Source organism: Pangasianodon hypophthalmus, chromosome 8, assembly GCF_027358585.1.
Source record: "Pangasianodon hypophthalmus isolate fPanHyp1 chromosome 8, fPanHyp1.pri, whole genome shotgun sequence".
Lineage (NCBI taxonomy): Eukaryota > Metazoa > Chordata > Actinopteri > Siluriformes > Pangasiidae > Pangasianodon > Pangasianodon hypophthalmus.
In genome coordinates this window covers 17167377-17185257 of record NC_069717.1, presented here as the reverse complement: position 1 = coordinate 17185257, position 17881 = coordinate 17167377, and the positions used below count along the sequence as shown (strand labels likewise).

The following is a 17881-nucleotide window of genomic DNA, read 5'->3' as shown; positions in this document are numbered from 1 at the left end:
TTAAAATATTGTTTATTTGTGGCATACATATTCATGGCATCAACATAGCATTCCCCAAATTCATCATCAACATATTGTAATAATATACGAACACACAGTAGACTAGTAAAAATTAAAAATCAGATGCTATTCCGAGTAACAGTATATATTTCATTATATATATATATATATATATATATATATATATATATATATATATATATATATATATATATATATATATATATAACCATGTAGAAATGAAATATAAACTGTTACTCGGAATATTATTACAATATGTTGATGATGAATTTGGGGAATGCTATGGTCTTGACAAAAGGTTAGCCATGCATCTTGGGGTATTTTATTTTATTAATGGCAAGAAAGCTTAGACAAAGTGAAAATTCAAAAAATCTCCCAATATATCTCAATTTAGCCTGTATGGACCTATAGTAGAAAAGCAATCAAATACAACAAAACCCATCTGTTTACCTCAGCCACATCTGCATATAGATGCATCATGCCTACATTTGTGAAATCACTCAATCATCTTCACATCCTCCTAGGTATCAGTGCAGAGCCTCATTTTGTTGTACCTGCCAGAGCTGACAGTCTTTTAGAAAGGTGTCTCTAAACATAGCATTGTGTCTCGATGCAGTACCTCACTAGTGCTTAGACACTGACAGCCTGTGCCAGGATTTCCCACCTTATCCCAACATCTTTGTCTTTCACTGTCTCCTAAATCCTTTCCTCCCTTTTTTCTTTTTTTTTGCAATGTTCTTTTCCTGGCAGCAGGAGCATTTCCATCTCTTAGTGTCAATTAAATGAGTGAACTATCTGCATTTGTCAACATATCATCTCTGGACCACCTGATTTGTTGCCGATTCCTGACACAGAGTGGCAAGAGCAGGACATGCCGAGCTCCCTCATTAGAGAGAGAGCGCAAGCCATCATGTCTGACATGATACTTACCAGCCAAAATCCCCCTTTCAGCCTGCCAAGCATATCATACAACACAGTGTAACACTGCATCTGCAGACACACTCACATACATGTTAGTGAGGCATCCATAGAGACATCTTAAGAGGCCCTCAGATTAACCTCTAATGCATGCTAACATGAACAAATAAGCAAAGTACAGACTTTGGTACTTCTTAGTGCTTGGATGTTTAGTTCATAGACTGTACTGAGCAAACTTGCTTGCTAATTACACAATATCCACATGTCCATCTGTCTGCAGATGTCAGACTACCTCCTTGACATTCCCATTGAGAGAGAGACCTGTCAAAGCACAATAGCATTCTGGAATTTTGTTTCTATTCCCACCACAAATCACATTCATTAGGGAAAATGTGGCTGCCCAGTACTGAACGGCAAACAGACCAACAAATCTAGAACCCATCGGAGGGTCCAGAGGGAGAAGATGGAGGTGTACGGTATAAATGGATTAAGATTTTCTGCCCACAGTGGCAGTTTTTTTCAGCTGCATCATCATTTATTTTAATGTTTCTGCTCATAATCTGTGTCAGCATCACTGTTAAATGTATGCATGATTTATTGTTATGCCCATATTAAATGCCTACATCAGTAAGCATCCTTCATTTTTATTGCTGAGACTTTAAAATCTACACAGGTCTTCCTGTCAATACTTTCTGTTTACTTTAAAAAGATTTGATGGCATACTGAAAAAAAGCACTAATATCAGTAAGAAATCTAATGTTCAGTAAAAAGTAGGAAAAGCAAAGTCCAGTTAATACTACTTTGAGGATCAAGAGTTCTTGAACTGCTGGAGGACTGTCAAAATAATCTTTGGCTTCAGAATTTTCTTTGCCTTTGACACTGCACTAGCAACAGAATACCACTGTCATACAACAGCTTGTGACTATGCTCAGAGCTAATGGTAACCTACACTCCAAAGCTGGTGATAGCTCCCTATCATCTATATCTTTCTGTCATGATGAGAGTATTTTTCATCCAATTCCAGTGTTTTCTGGGGAAAACTATGAACTATTCTCGTTAGTGACATTTACCTCTCCTCTCATTCTCCCTGATGGGTTGGGTTCTCCCTCTTTGCCATCCCCTCTGGATTTTTCACATCCCCCACTGTCTAGCAGACCAACAAGCATGTGTATAAGTGCTGCCAGCAGGGTTGAAGGATTATCCTTTCCGCATGCTTTCTCCCTGTGCTTAGTAAGCTAGCTCAACTCTGCTAACAGTCACACTCGAATTGAAGTCAGGGCTTCCTCCACTCTCCCTTTATCTCCCTAGGTCGGGGTCTCCATTGGCATTATCTGTTCAGAGTTTTCCATACTCCCTGCCATCTAACTGACTGCCAGGCATTTGGCTAGGCAGAGCTAACATGGTACTGCCATCAGGACTGTGTGCTGTTTCCTACTGAGTCTGCAAGGTTACTGAGATCAGAACACATCAACCAGATAGAATTGAGGGCAGTCCACCGTGCCTTAAAATTCTTCTTACCGGACCTGACTGTCGCCACATGCTGATCTGCTCAGACAACACTGTGACATATATCTAGGTTTTCTGCCCAAGGTAATATTACCTGCTTTTGTAAACCAATAGATTAATCTTGTGTTCCATGAAAATGAAACTGCAAAATGTGCCTTGTTGTGCCCAATATGTGCCCTGTGGTATTATTTAGACTAAGCAGTGGCCATCCGATCCTCCATCCTGCATCAGAAATTATATCACCCTCATCTGTTGTTTAAAAATGTATTGTTAACATGTAAGGCACTTTTTCTGAAGTTGCTTTTGTCATGTCAGAGTTGAAAGAATGTTCCTGCAGCTAATCTTTTATCACTGATTTACCCACTAGGATAACGTGTGCTGCTCTATTTTAAGTGTAGCACTCTGGCATGTGAAACTCACAATGAACCATGTGGAATGTGTCGTATTTCACTCCCTTCAAAAGACAGGTCACTGCAGCTCTGTAGTTAGTCAGGTGTGACATCTGGAGAATAAAGGAGTATGTTTGTTTTTGGGGCTGAAAACTGATATTTTTACCCAAATGATTAGTGTGCAGAGGAAAAGAAATTTATTTATGAAATTCCAATTGGAGCTTTAATTTAAACATTGGTTAAGCTGAAACTAGAGAATGTTCATTGTAGGATTATTCATAGACATGAAATAAAAGATCTTTGTGAATTTGAGTACTCCTATGAATAATTTTGTTAAATCATTTCGGTTTGTAAATTCACAGGAAAATTAACTTGCCAATTTTCCAATAAACTCATACATATAAAAAAAAATCTACAACATTAATAGATTAATAGATATAATTTACATATCCACTGTAATGTCCATTGCATACTAAACAAGAAAGATAATAACAATCAAAATATACAGGCACAATAATCACATTTTCATTATAGATTGTGTATTTCCGAAAGATTTCCAGTGAATGTGACATTATAAATAGAAAAAAATAGTCCAGTGTTTAAAAAAACCCAATATTTACAGTGTCTTTAGACTAAGGTGGTGAGAAAAGAAACTATACTATTAAATAATTCTAAAAAATACTAAATAATAAAAAAAAATTTATGTAATGTTAGCTAGTATATGCTGTTCAGGATATGAGTACAATGTAAACCACTATTCACAGATATTACAGTGTGGATTAAAGCAAAGAAACGATGTGGCAGTGGAATGCTGTAGCTGGCTTTCACCAAATGAATAATATAAAAATACATTCTGCATTGAGATTTTGAGTTAAATGAAAAAAAATACAAAAATTTGAACACATAATCTATATTTTATATACCTGAAAAAATCTTTAAAAATGCAAATCAAATGCACAAAAAGGAGGAGTTACAATTATTTTACAAAATATATGCATATCACGCATCAATGAGTCTTGAAACTGCATTCTTTTTGTAGTTATAGGTAAAATTTTGGTAAAATGTTTTAGCAACTATGCCACACAGTATGAATATTAAAAAAGTCTTAGGATTTCAGTTACTTACTCAGAGTGCTTGTGCTATTTTACCTCATATATTGACACACCCCCTAGGTGTTTTTTGTCACAAGGCCTAGTGATGATCACAGTGATTTCAAATACTGCTTGGCATCAAGGGAACTACATATTAGGTTAATCCTTTAAGTACATTTTTGTTATAATTAAAGTTAAAGGTTAAATCAGCCTTTCCTCAGGAGGCACTTTAAGTACGCTGCCCATCTCGAGACGAGCTCCTGCCACCTCTTGTTGGCTGGGGCTGTAGGTGCCTTCAGATTGCCGTTTCCTACGTGCAGTGAGCATCATGCAACCCAAACCTGCCACGACCAGCAAAGCAGCCAAACATATCAGTGGGATTGCCACTACAAGCCAGGGGATGCTCTCCTTCTTCTGCTGCCTCTTCAGAATAGAGAAGAGTGCAGGTAGTGTAGAAAGAAGTGGAGGAAGTGAGATAGTGTGAGGCAGGGTAGAGTGATTCAACATTTTTTTTGTACATGCAGTGCATTTTTTTCACTTTACAAGAAAACGTTATTCATTTCTATCTCATGTATCAAAAAGACCAAACTTACTGCAGTGACAATGAACCTGAAGAGTTATGTTACACATAGTAACATAGACTAGGGTATGTTACAGATAGATAATAAGTAAACTCACAGGAGCCTCGCAGTTATCTCCACTGAAACCTGGCAAGCACTCACAAAGGTATTGATTCTGCTGATCTATGCAGGTGGCTCCATTGAGACAAGGGTTGGACTCACACTCATCTATGTCCATTTCACATCTAGGAAGAGAGATGGCTCTCACTAAATCTGGTTTGGGATAAATAGTTGGACTGAGGTGAGAGATGCCATGATTTATGTTAACAAAGTTAAATTCTCACCTCTCTCCTGCGTATCCAAGATTGCAGGTACAGTTGGCCCCCCAGGGTCCATCCATACAGACTCCTCCATTAGTACACTGCACATCTACTCCACACTGAAGTGGAGGGAAGCTCCATCTATTGGACACAGAAAAAGGGCAGAGGGGTACATTTTTACTTTAGGTTACACTTTAATAAGATATAAGATATAACAGTGTTAACATTACTGGTAATTGTTATGATAGCTACTATAAAGTTTTACATCATGATTTTTTACAATCACAAGTTAATTCAATGTGTGCTTTAGTTAGTATATGTTTTACTAAATGTTATATGTTTTGACATAGCATTATACGATGGTTGCTGTGGTTACACCATGAAAATCGTTACCTCCCACTGTTAAATGACAATGTGATATGAAATTTTTCCATAAAATATGTGTCATAAAATTGGTCATAAAACATACTAACTATAGTAAACTTAGCAAAAATAAAATTAGCAGGTGACATGAGTTGTTATGGCATCAAACATGGCAACGATCAAGACAAACACATTGATATTTAGTAATAGATTGTAATGAAAGCTTGTGATAGCATAAGGCATTTGCCTTACTAAATTTATGACATGGCCATGTCAGTCATATGATGGAAGGTCCAGTTAAAATATTAACATGGTTTATACATTCTACATTCTATGGATTAGATAGATACTTATTACTTAATTAGTCATCAGATCTTATCCAAGTCTACTGAACAGCAAGCATGAAAATAGCTGAGATATCTCTTACTTACTGGCAGAGTGGACCACTGTGTGCTGGTGGACAGATGCAAGTGTATCCACCCACAGTGTTCACACAGGACCCTGTGTTCTCACAACGCAGCACTTGGCACTCATCCACATCCTCATCACAGTTCCTTCCCCTGTAGCCCTGGGCACACTGGCACAGGTATTCCCCAGGAAGGTTCCTGCAGGTCCCATGGACACAAGGCCCAGAGATGCACTCATTGACATCATCCTGGCAGTTTTCACCCTGCCAGCCTGGGGCACAGTCACAGCTATAGTGATTAAAGAGATCTTGGCATGAGCCGTTATTCAAACAAGGATGCAGGAGACACAAGGGTGCACCACTACACCCAATTAGTGGCTCCTTTGTGCTGCCATAATGGATAAATTGTGAAAACTGAGGTGCTTCTTCATGAATGCCCCCCACCAGTGGCAGATACACTCCCCCTATCCTGACTTCACCAAGACAGCCGGTGAAATTCTCCGCCAACCACACGGTAGAATGGTTAAAGAAATCAAAGTTGTCACCAAATGCTTGGCTCAAACCTGCCACTTGCCCATCGACAGTGAGGTTCCAAAGAGACAAAGCATAGTGTGAACCTGTCTTCCTGAGCTCCACATGGTGCCATTCTCCATCTGAAACCTCCACCTCACTGTAGAAAGCCAGCACCTCCTGGGTTTTGCTATTACGGATCTTGACCAGTATGAAGGAATTCAGGAGGCCCATGTAAAAAAACTCTAGGCCATTGGAAGTACGAAGAAGTGTGCCATTCTCTGTACGAGTCCGTAGTTTCACAGAAACCAATGTCACAGGAGCAGCTAACGTGCCGCTGGCACTGTACGTCAAAGCATTGTTTTCAAATGTGGCATTGGCCAAGCCTAGGGATGGAATAAAAAAAATTAGAAAGAATTTATAAAATCTGAAAAAAAAAAACATCAGTAGATTTTCTAAGCCTGAGGTATGGACTTTTCTTTCAAAATATCATCCTGTGCATGTTCATTGTTTCATTCATCCTCAGTAACTGTTTTATACTGGTCAGGATCACAGTGCATCTGGAGCCTATCTCAGAAACACTGGGCATGAGGGGGGAACACACCCAGTCACCATGCACATACATTTACACACACAGAGATGTGTAAATCTCTGGGGGGAAACCAGAGAACCCATACATGGACAGAACATGCACAGAAACTCCACATAGACAGTAATCTGAGCTCAGGATTAAATCAGGGATCCTGGGGCTGTGAGGGAGCAATACTACCCACTGCAACACCATGCCACTGGGGTGTGTATGTGGTTTGATTAATCAAATAGATACGATTATACTATTAAGTATAGTACAATTTTTGTCTGTATAAATCTGTGCAGGCTTGATTCCATAATAAATCTGTACTTGAAATACCCACGTCTTTTTTATATAACTTCTTATTTAAAAAAATAATAATAATAAAACAACTCTTTTGAACCTTAAAAGGGTATCTTGGCATTGTACACACACTTAAGACTTGCCTAATAAACACCCAGAGATTCCAGTGTCTGTCCAAAATCTGTATCAAGGCCATTATAGAAACTCATCAGATCAAATACTCACACTCATATCCATCAGGCAGGTCCACACACTGGCTACCCATAACACATGGATTGCTGGCACACCACACTTGAATGTCACATGTCTTTCCAGTGTAGTTTAGTGGACAGAAACAGATGAAGTCATTCCACTTAATCATGCATTCTCCTCCGTTCAAGCACGGTGTCCCCTACAGAAAGTAAACAGTATGTTTTCAGAAAGATTGAGATAATGTTTAAAATAGGTATGAAAGAAAATGGTTTTTCCAGATTCAACAAACCTAATCCAACCTGACAATTCCTTGTGTTGATTCAGCCTACTAATAAACATTAACCTAAGCAAGGTTTCATTTTTCTGAGATTTGAGAATCTTAACATACTGTAGGATCATATTTTATCCAGTTCCTTGTAAGTGATACTTATTTTTAGACCTGTCCTCAACAAAAGATAATATCTTACCTTACATACTTCGTCACTGACACAGTGCTCCAGCAAGTTATGTGAAATATCTGCTAAGTAGCTTGGTTGTTCATGTATTTTGATTATTTTGTTTAAGCTCATGTAGAGCTGAGTGTCATCCAGACGTACGTCCTGTAGGCAACCTTTGAAATGGCCACCCCAAGGTATTGTATCATCTTCTTCAGGAAGTCCACCAAGATATACCACATCTCCTGCCTGCACTTCAAGCTCAGGAAAAGTCGCAGGTCTAAAAAGTATTTCTGCGTGATTGAAGTATAAAAATCCTCCGTGGACATCAATAGTAATCAGTACCTTCTCCCCATCTGCGATGAATGTAGAACTCTCTCTAATAGAAGAGTACACAGCAACATTTATTGTGCCTCTCCTCAGGAACACTGAGAAATATGCCTGATTCCCTCGTTTCAACTGGAGAATAAGGCCACTGGTTTTCAGTGTTCGCAATAAAAATGATACACTGATGTTACCAGCGTGGCTCCGAGTTATGGGAAATGCAGCAAAGCTTCTATTATGCTCATGGCTGAATGTCCATGAAGGGTACTCTGAAGAGAAATTCAATTAAATTCAATTCAATTCAAAAGGCATATATATATTTTATATATACATATATATATATATATATATATATATATATATATATATATATATATATATATATATATATATAATATGGGAAATTATAGCAAATTAATATCCATTATATAAATAGTTTAATGGTTATATACTTTTAATATTATGAAATTCACTATTTTGGATAACATGGCATTTACCTCAGTCAGGATCTTACCATAGGAACAGATGTTTCCATAAAATGGCCTGTGGCAGTCACACTTGTATTCAGTCCAAAGGTCTACACACTGTCCTTGATGAGAGCATGAATCAAGATGGCACCATTCAGGCTTTTCACAGCCCAGTTGGATGTAAATGACATTCTCTTGGGAGAAATTATGGGGCAGAATAAGCTGAGAACTGATGACAAAGTCCTCCATGCAACCAACAAATCCTGTCCGCGTCTTTGTTTTCTTCAGATAATCTTGTGGGACCCCACCAATGTAGACTTTCTCCAGACAATGTGGAGGAAAAAAAAGATGGTGATTGTGATGTGTCTTCTCACTATATGTGTAATTCTTATCTAATAAACTCAGAACCAGCATCTCATCTACAGAAACAGACACTGCATGCCACAATCCATTGTTAAAATTCCCAGGAAGTTCCACCACCAGCTTTAAGTCCCCTGATTCTACTGTAGCAAGGAGATTTCCACCAATCATCTCCAGTGTGAAGAAATGCTGTGCATTTCCCCTGAAGAATAGCACTACATCTGGTAAAGTTGTCCTGAACCGCAGTGAAACACTGGTTGCCTCACTGTCATAAGTCTTATTGTAAGGAACATCCACCATGACATAGGCTGCTTTAGAGAATGAGAAAGTGGTGGGAATGCTACAGTTGTCACCGTAGAAGCCAGAAGGACACCTGCACCTAAAAAGGTGTTTGTCTCCATGTAGGAAAGGCTCACATATGCCTCCATTGTTGCAGGGCTCATCCACACAGCCAGTCAAAGCAATGTCACAGTTACGGCCACCCCAAGGCAGCTGGTCAGGTACAGATATAGGGCAGTGACAGACATAGTCATTAATTACATCCTCACACAAGGCACCATTCTGACAAGGTGCACTTTTGCACTCATCAATGTTCACCTCACATATGAACCCTAGAATAAGAAGGAAGAAGACAAGGGTCATAATTTAAGCAAGAATAAACAATAAGCTAGTCCAGTTTCATTTGGCCATTGTTTTTACTTCACAGTCATTATATTACCAAAAACTTTATTTTAATCTTTAATCTATTATATTACCAAATCTGGTATATACAAATATTTTTATATTCTTTTCTTTTTTTCAAAATGTTTGGGCAGAGCCAGTTATTTTGTCAGCTGATGAATCAGTTTTGATAGAACAAAGAAACAAGTTAGCATGAGAAACAAGATGGCATAAACATCTGGACTGCCTTTCTTATATTTACACATTCAGCAAGTTCTATTCTCTGCAAAAAGTATTAGCTGTAACATCTATAAGGTCTGCATTGGAGTAGCATCATCACATATGAGAAAATATCAGTGTAGCATCATCACATATGAGAAAAACAATTGTCGAAAATGTGTCCCACAGTAGAATTAACCACTACATGCCCTCAAATAACCTTCTCAATAATGGGATTAAAGAAAAAACTGGAGGTCTTCCAAATAGCATAGAGATAATATGTCACTAAATGCCATAGGGCTCTTCTTTTATTCAGAGTAGCTTATGTTTCTAATAATAACAACAATATTAGATTCATATTTAACAGTATCTACATTAACTGTTCGTTCTATCTACATTAACTCTCTAAACTGTAGAAAATATACACAGTGTTTCATAACAGTGCTTTGAATGCAAATTTGATTACCACTTATTTTGATGTCATAAATATCATTCTGATACTTCATAATAGTTTTGAATGCAAATGGACCACCAACATTTCAGTTCAAGTACATAATTTAGTTCATGCTCCATAATTATCATAATCAAAAAGTCATAATTCATTATTTGTTAACAGATTTTTTTTTAAAAAAATTTAAAAACTGAAAAATGCTGCTTGCATTAGTATTCAAGCCCTTTAAACTATTACTTGGTAGAACCACCTTTTCTGCAATAACAGCAATAAGCTTAAAGTCGGCTGGGGTAAGTACCCACCATAACTGCACACTGTTTTGGAGTGATTTTCTTCCTGAAAGATTTGCTCCAGGTCCTTCAGGTTGGTTGGATATTGTTTGTTGATTGAGATTTTTTACTCTTTTAACCTGTAGATATATTTGGTTTTCACTGTCTAATTCTAAAAGAACAAACAACAGTGGTTGTTCTTTCGGCTGATCCGGTTAGGGGTTGTCACAGCAGATCTCTGGTCCACACGTTTGATTTGGCACACGTTTTACACCGGATGCCATTCCTAACACAACCCTCCCACTTCTCTGAGCTTGAGACTAGAACTGAGAGTACACTCCCAGTGGTTCCCTGCTCGGGAATCAAACCCGAGCCACAGCAGTTAGCGCACGGGATCCTTAGCCACTAGACCACCAGGGACCTAACAAACTAGAGTGGTTAAATGGTGTAATTTATCTGTTGAATAGTGCTATTATCAAAGCTTCCACTGTTTGGAATAATCATGTAGCCACACAGTGGTGTCAGTAGCATGGTTTTTAACTGCAGCATTTGACACTACTCACCATGATATTTTACAGAATATGCTAGAAAACATGATCAGTTTAGACAATATCTTGCCCAATTTAAATCTTATTTGACAGAATGTTACCAACATGTTTCCAACAGAGATACTGCAGAGCTAAGAGAACATAATATGGTAGTTCAAGGTTGTTTTCTGTGCCTCTTATAGTTCACATTATATAAAGCACCTTGGAGATGTAATTTGCAAACATAATGTTGTATAGTTATAATTATAGGTTCAGGCAGAAGTAAAGCTATGCAGTATTAAAAACGTTATGATTTATATACCATTCTGTATATACAAAGTAAGAAAAATATAGTGCTATGTAAGAGATTTCAGGTCTTTTAACTTGATAAACCTCTGTTGTAGCACTAATTTGAGCAAAGTCGGTTCTCTTCACTCACTGCTTATGGTATTCTTGCTGGATTTCTTATCCTCTCTAAAATCATGTAATCTGTAATGAGCGTGTCACAAGTACAAAGAAGAGGAAAGGAAAACTATTTAATTTTTGTCAATAACTATGTGAAGTATACTACCTTATCAAACATAATATATATAGTAGAGTATTTAAGGTCTAAACATCTGCTGTTTCTTTTTTTTACACAAGTACGCCAAGTCCTCCACCCTGTGCTAATATAGACGGCCATGGAAGATTTCCATGGAAAGCAAATACACCCACACTTTACCTGTCAGGGGAAGCAGCCCACACCAAATCACTGACACTTGCAATCCTCTCATCCTGCTAAAACATCCAAGCAACAGTGACATTCTTCAACATGCTGCGACAAACAGTGACAGCAAATTGACAAGTCCCAAGGCAGCCATTCAACAACTATCTATCTTTTTCTTATTCACAGCATCTCTCTCTCATGCCCTCTCCTGATCCTTGTCTCATAGGCAGTGGTACACAAGCACAAAGGTATCACATACACACACAGACACACACACCTCCACTCAGTACCAGGCGGCCAGTGGTGATTACAGGATGAGTCCATTACCACTCCCCCACAGCCAAACTGCCTGGGATAATAATCCACCATGCTTCCCTTCGTTCTCCCTACATCCAACTCCCTCTTTCTCTTGTCCCAGCTGGCCCTTGTCAGTGCTGACAACAGGAATGCCTGTCCACTCAGGGTGTTAGCTTCACCATCCTGTGACACGCTCATTACAGATTAGATGTTTTTAGAGAGGATAAGAAATCCAGCAAGAATGCCATACGCAGTGAGTGAAGAGAACCGACTTTGCTCAAATTAGTGCTACAACAGAGTTATATAAAGTTAAAAGATCTGAAATCTCTTACATAGCACACATTATATTTGTCTTATTTCACCAAATGTAAATAAAAAAATTACATCCAAAGCATTTAATGAAATACCTTGACACTCTGAATGCCATTTATACAAAGAGGAATTATTTTACTAATAGTTTACCTTTTAGCTTACAGACACATTTGTGTTGCCTTAGGGATGATCAGGGCTAAAGAGCTTTTCCCCTTCCACACTGCTACATTTCCAACACATGCAAACACAAACATGCAGTCAAAGCGAACCCTGAACAAGCTAGTATATGGCACCTGCAGCAGCTTTGTTCTTCCTTCCTTTATTTGCCTTTGTGCTTTCTGCCATTATATTCATTACATTGTATTGTCTATATAGCTTTTTCAATTATAAGTGCAGCTAATTACTTCTCCACTCTTTCATTTGGCAGTCTAACCATAGGTTGCAAAAACATCATGTCTAATTTCTCTGCCCCAGCCACATAACAAGGAAGAATGAGAGGCGAGATTAGGTTTAGAAGGCAGAAGTGCAGACTCACTGTGATAATGAATACATGTGCCCTGAGTCACATGTGTTTTAGTTCCATTATTCAGGCATTTAGTCACACTTTCTGCATGAATGAAAGTTGATGACTGTGCATGGCAACAGTGTCAAACTCATGTCCTTGGAGGTACAGTGCCAGTGCCTGTGTTTTCCCTCTTCAGAAACACTGAATCCAGCCCAGCAAGGCCTTTTTAATTAGCTGATGAGTTGAATCAGATGTGTTAAATAACACAGAATGCTAAATTCAGCAGGGCTGTAGCTCTGTAGTCTGAGATCCCTGGCCCATGGTAATGTGACTCCTAAAAAAAAGGTGTGTCGTCATCTGCAAATCTGGTCACTGTAAAATAACAGTGCTACTGAGAGACTCACCTGTGAACCCCGGAGAGCAAAAACATTGATATGCATTAATTAGATCCTCACAGCTTCCGCCATTTAGGCATGGTGCAAATTCACAATCATCTATGTTAACTGAACAGTTTTCACCTGCAAATCACCACACATCACATTATTATTTTCATGGAATTGTCCAAAACAACAGAGAACAGTATGTTAAGCCAAGAAGATCTTCTAGCTATAGTAAAGATATACTAAAATTCACCTCTAAAGCCAGACAAGCATTTGCACAGAAACCCGGCAGCATAATCATAGCTGAAAGACATGTCCAGCTGCGCCAAGACCCCATAATGTCTCTGGTCAGAGCGCTGGAAACACTTGCCACCATTCTCGCAAGGCTGGGCCTCACATTCATCCACATCCATCTCACAGTTCTTCCCCTCATAACCTGTGGCATTAGAGTCATAAATCTACAACTTTTGCATTGTACAATAAATCCAGTGTCAAATAAACTACACTGTGTTCCTGATACAATTGCTACACTTTATTGCTATACTCTGTTCTCTATAATGTTCTCTTATGAATTTGACTTTTCTTTTAAATGAAAACATTTAAAAAGGTTCAATAAAGTTTAATGTAGCTTGTCTCAAAGACAATTTTCATCTCCCTCTAAACAGCTATAAGAACTACAATTATTACTGAACAAAAATAGTTAATAGAACACATACATTCTAATATATTTTATTCATTAGTAAATGAAATGAAGTGAGATAACTGGGTTTATGTATTAGCACTTGAACTGCAAGGCAATATTTATTTTGTATAAATTATTGTGTAATTATAAATATAAACTATTATAACTTTATATTTATAAGTTTAAACTGTTATATTTATAAATCTAAACATAAATAATACTCATTCCAATCCACTATTTTTGAACACTTCCTGGTTCTACTTTCATTTTCTTTCTTTATAATTCTAGTTAACTATACTGTTGGAATGATGCCCAAAGTTTTTTAACTTAAACATATTTTCTCCTCTAGAGGGCAGTGTTTGGCAAAATCTCAAATGCTTAAACACCTTAAATCCTGAAAGGACGGGACTTCCCAAAAGCATTGCAAAACTTGTTCTATCATTTAACACTCTACCATTTAACAGGGAAGCCATGAGTACACCCCCTTCAATTCTCTGTTTTTATTTATCATGGCCTAAATAACAAGGCCATGTTCAACTTCTATCAACAAACAAATGACAACAAACAAATCACAAGAGATTTCAATATGTAGTCATTTTTTTTCCCAAAAAATAAACCAACATTCAGAAACCAGGTGGGAAAAAATAAGTATGCACTTCCTGCTTCCACAATCAATAAGAGAGTAATTAGCAGCCAGGTGTTACTAATGAAATGCACAAGATTAGTTAATCATCAAGAAGTGTGACTACCTCTACCTCTTTTGGCAGTTTGGTGTTCTGGAGCACTCAAGTGTGTGTCAACATCATGCCAAGATTAATTAATCATCAAGAAGTGTGACTACCTCTACCTCTTTTGGCAGTTTGGTGATCTGGAGCACTCAGGTGTGTGTCAACATCATGCCAAGAAGAAAGGACCTCGGAGAAGCAATTGTTGCTGCTCATCAATCTGGGGAGGTGTATAAGGCCATCTCAAAACAATTTGAAATTCACCATTCTACAGTGATTAGGATTGTTTACATATCCCAGCAAATTCAGTCCAAGGTCAGACTGTTTAATGCTCAGAGATATAAAAAAATAAAATCTCATCATGTGACCTACAGGCCTCTATAAGCACATTAAATGTTTATGTTCATGACAGCACAATCAGAAAAAGACACAAGTATTGCTTTCTTGGAAGGGCGACTAAGAAAAAGAATATAGCAGCATTTGTACAAACCACAAAAGTTCTAGAACAATATCCTTTGGACTGATGACACCAAGGTGGAGATGTTTGGTCATCATGCACAGTGCCATGTCTGGCAAAAACCAAACACAGTGTATCACCACAAACACTTCATACCAACTGGCATGCTTGTTGGTGGAGGGGGGGTGATTTGGGTTTGTTTTGCAGCCACAGGATCTGGTAAACTTGCAGTGATTGAAACAACATTGAACTCCACTTTATACTACAATATTCTTGAGACAAATGTGAGGCCATCTGTCCAGCAGTTTAAGCTGGGCCTAAATTGGGTCATGCAACAGGACAATGATCCCAAGCACACCAGCAAATCGACATCTAAAATTTCTCCAAAACGATGTGAGAGACTGATAAACTCCTAAAGAATGGTTTAATTCAAGTTACTGTTGCTAAAGGTGGTTCTACATGTTACTGAATTATAGAGTGCACTTATTTTTTCCCACCTGGTTTCTGAATGTTGGTTTACTTTCTGGGAAAAATTACTACATATTGAAATCTCTTGTTTGTTTGTTTGTTTGTTTGTTTGTTTTTTTGTTGTTGTTGTTGTTGTTTTTTTTTGTAGTCATCTGAGGTTATTTTTTTGTTTATAGAAGTTGGTAAGGAACACACAATTGCTATTTAGGCCCTGATAAATAAAAACTTGAAAAAACTGGATTGAAGGAGGGTCTACTTTCTTTTTCCCATGACTGTATATAAAATGACTACCTGAGAAAATTATTTATACTTTACCAAATGCTGCACCAAATGAAGCTACTGTGATTAATAATCAAATGTAAAACAGTAGGTTACCTGGCCAGCACTGACAGATGTATTGATTAATTCCCTCATGACATGTGGCTCCATGCTGACAGGGCTCAGACGCACACTCGAGAATCTCCTCCTCACAGATTGGCCCAGCAAACCCTGTCCCACTGCAGTCACACTTATACCTGAAATTCACACACAAAAGCCAGACTATGATTACTTAAGAGGCATTCCATGGTCTCATCTCTATATAAATAACTTTTCATATCTGTTTTTCTATATCTTTGACTCTGGACCTCACTGAAAATGAACTGCAGCTATGGAAAGAACTCCAGGAAGAATCATTATGAGCAACGTTACAATTATGGAAAAGAATGGTTCTACCAACCTAGTAGGCAAATTTTATCTTATTTTGAATAATTTTGCTACAGTTATGTTTTGTTCATATTTACATTGTTCTTGTTCTGTTGACAGCTGTAACTTTGGTATGCATCTTCCAAAGACTGAAAAACATTAATTAGCTGAACACTTCATATAACTTCTTAAGGTTTACGTATAATATAGCTAAATCAAAATGTGGGCTTTTGAACCATGTACATAATATTGAATTGTATATCTGCAGGAAACGGGATTGAAGTCTTTCATGGAAAAAGCAACTATAAAATGAGTATTGTTTACAAATGGGCACATCAGTTTTGAAATTATTAGAATATAATGATTTTCAGTGCTCAACATTCCATCCAAATCTTTCTTAAATTGTTCCATGCAGAAATTACACTGCAACAAAGCCCTTTTGCATAACTGCAGTCAATTTGGTAATTCATTTGTAATTATTTTTTCAGGAATTGTGTGTCAGCATACAGATCCTGAGTGATTGTAGAATGCTCCCTTAAAGATTAAGGTTGAACAGATGGAGGGCTTCTCCTTTTAGAGGATTACTAATGAGCAAAGTTGATCTTATTCCAGACAGATTAGTGCAAGATAGAATTGAGTCATGTTTACAATTAGTGAGCTCTGGGTGACTAATCAGTCATTCTAAGAGACATTCAGCTAGGTCTGGTAAGTCACTATAGCAGTTATCAGTTATCTAAAGCTGTTATGTTTTGCCCAAATAAAAAAGGGAAAGACAATTATACTTTAGTCATGTTCTAATCCCTTTTAGTGTGAGAATTTATTTACAGAAGTGTCGTGAGGTATCAACAAGTCTACATGGCTCTACATCACACTAAAAGATTATATAAAATGTTTTTCACTGATATTCCTCAATGAAACAGCAAGTCGAGTTTTGTATATTCCAGCTCTCACCTTATTTAAGTATAGTTAACTGACTGTGACTTCATAACTGTCAGAGAAAAACGGTGGTAAACAGTCCCCTGACATTTAATCTGATATCTTTTGTGCACTAGGCAGGAATTCTAACCATTGTGATTTTCCTGATGGCACTTCACTAGGCTACTGGCATAGCTCATAGTGTGGCATGCTGAATTTATTTTACAATACTATTTCCGACCGCAATAATCCAAAAGGCCTTTTTAAAGCTTTTCAAATAAAGCTGCCAGTTCTTCATGGGGGCCCAATAACTCTTACCTGTTCACCAAATCAATACATGAGCCATTGTTGAGGCATGGCACACTGATACACTCATTGATATCCACCTCACAGCTAATGCCTTCAAACCCAGGTAGACACTCGCATGTGTATAGCCCCACATAGTCATGGCATGTAGCACCATTCTGACATGGAGTCTCCTCACACTCATTGATCTCGACCTCACAGTTCACTCCTGCAATTAAAAAATATCATATCATACATCAAATCAAAAATCAAATCATATGCAAAAAAATTAGGCTTCAATTACAAAAATGAGAAAATTAGGTATTGCTTTATTTTCTTAAACCAAATAAAAAATATATACTGTAGATGTTTATTTTATGACCTTTGCGTTATGGGGAAACTGTAATGCTATACCATACAAAGACATCCTAAACAATGTTGTGCTTCTATGTTTGTGGCAACAGTTTGAGGAAAGCCCACATATAGGCGTGATGGTCAGGTGTCCACAAACTTTGGCCATACAGAGTATTATTTAACAGACCACTTTTCAGTCAAAATACATAATGAAGGCTGCTGGGTTTTGCATGCAAAAAAAGAAACAAGT

At 37.6% G+C, this 17881-nt stretch overlaps 1 protein-coding gene across 2 annotated transcripts in view; it reads right to left on the bottom strand.

Annotated features, from left to right (window-relative positions):
* Nucleotides 1–3258: 3258 nt before the first annotated feature.
* Nucleotides 3259–17881, bottom strand: part of crb2b (crumbs cell polarity complex component 2b) — a 38013-nt gene continuing 23390 nt past the window's right edge. Inside the window, exons 3-13 of one of the 2 annotated variants that reach the window (XM_026925238.3) lie at nucleotides 17311–17506; nucleotides 15769–15908; nucleotides 13315–13497; nucleotides 13086–13199; nucleotides 8423–9346; nucleotides 7618–8177; nucleotides 7184–7349; nucleotides 5600–6470; nucleotides 4830–4946; nucleotides 4604–4730; nucleotides 3259–4342 (exon numbers count right to left, since the gene is read on the bottom strand). In XM_026925238.3, the coding sequence (XP_026781039.2) occupies nucleotides 4127–4342; nucleotides 4604–4730; nucleotides 4830–4946; nucleotides 5600–6470; nucleotides 7184–7349; nucleotides 7618–8177; nucleotides 8423–9346; nucleotides 13086–13199; nucleotides 13315–13497; nucleotides 15769–15908; nucleotides 17311–17506 (3614 nt within the window). In that variant the 3' untranslated portion in view covers nucleotides 3259–4126. Of the gene's footprint in view, nucleotides 4349–4603; nucleotides 4731–4829; nucleotides 4947–5599; nucleotides 6471–7183; nucleotides 7350–7617; nucleotides 8178–8422; nucleotides 9347–13085; nucleotides 13200–13314; nucleotides 13498–15768; nucleotides 15909–17310; nucleotides 17507–17881 lie in introns of both variants that reach the window. The other variant, XM_026925237.3, reaches the window with a different exon arrangement.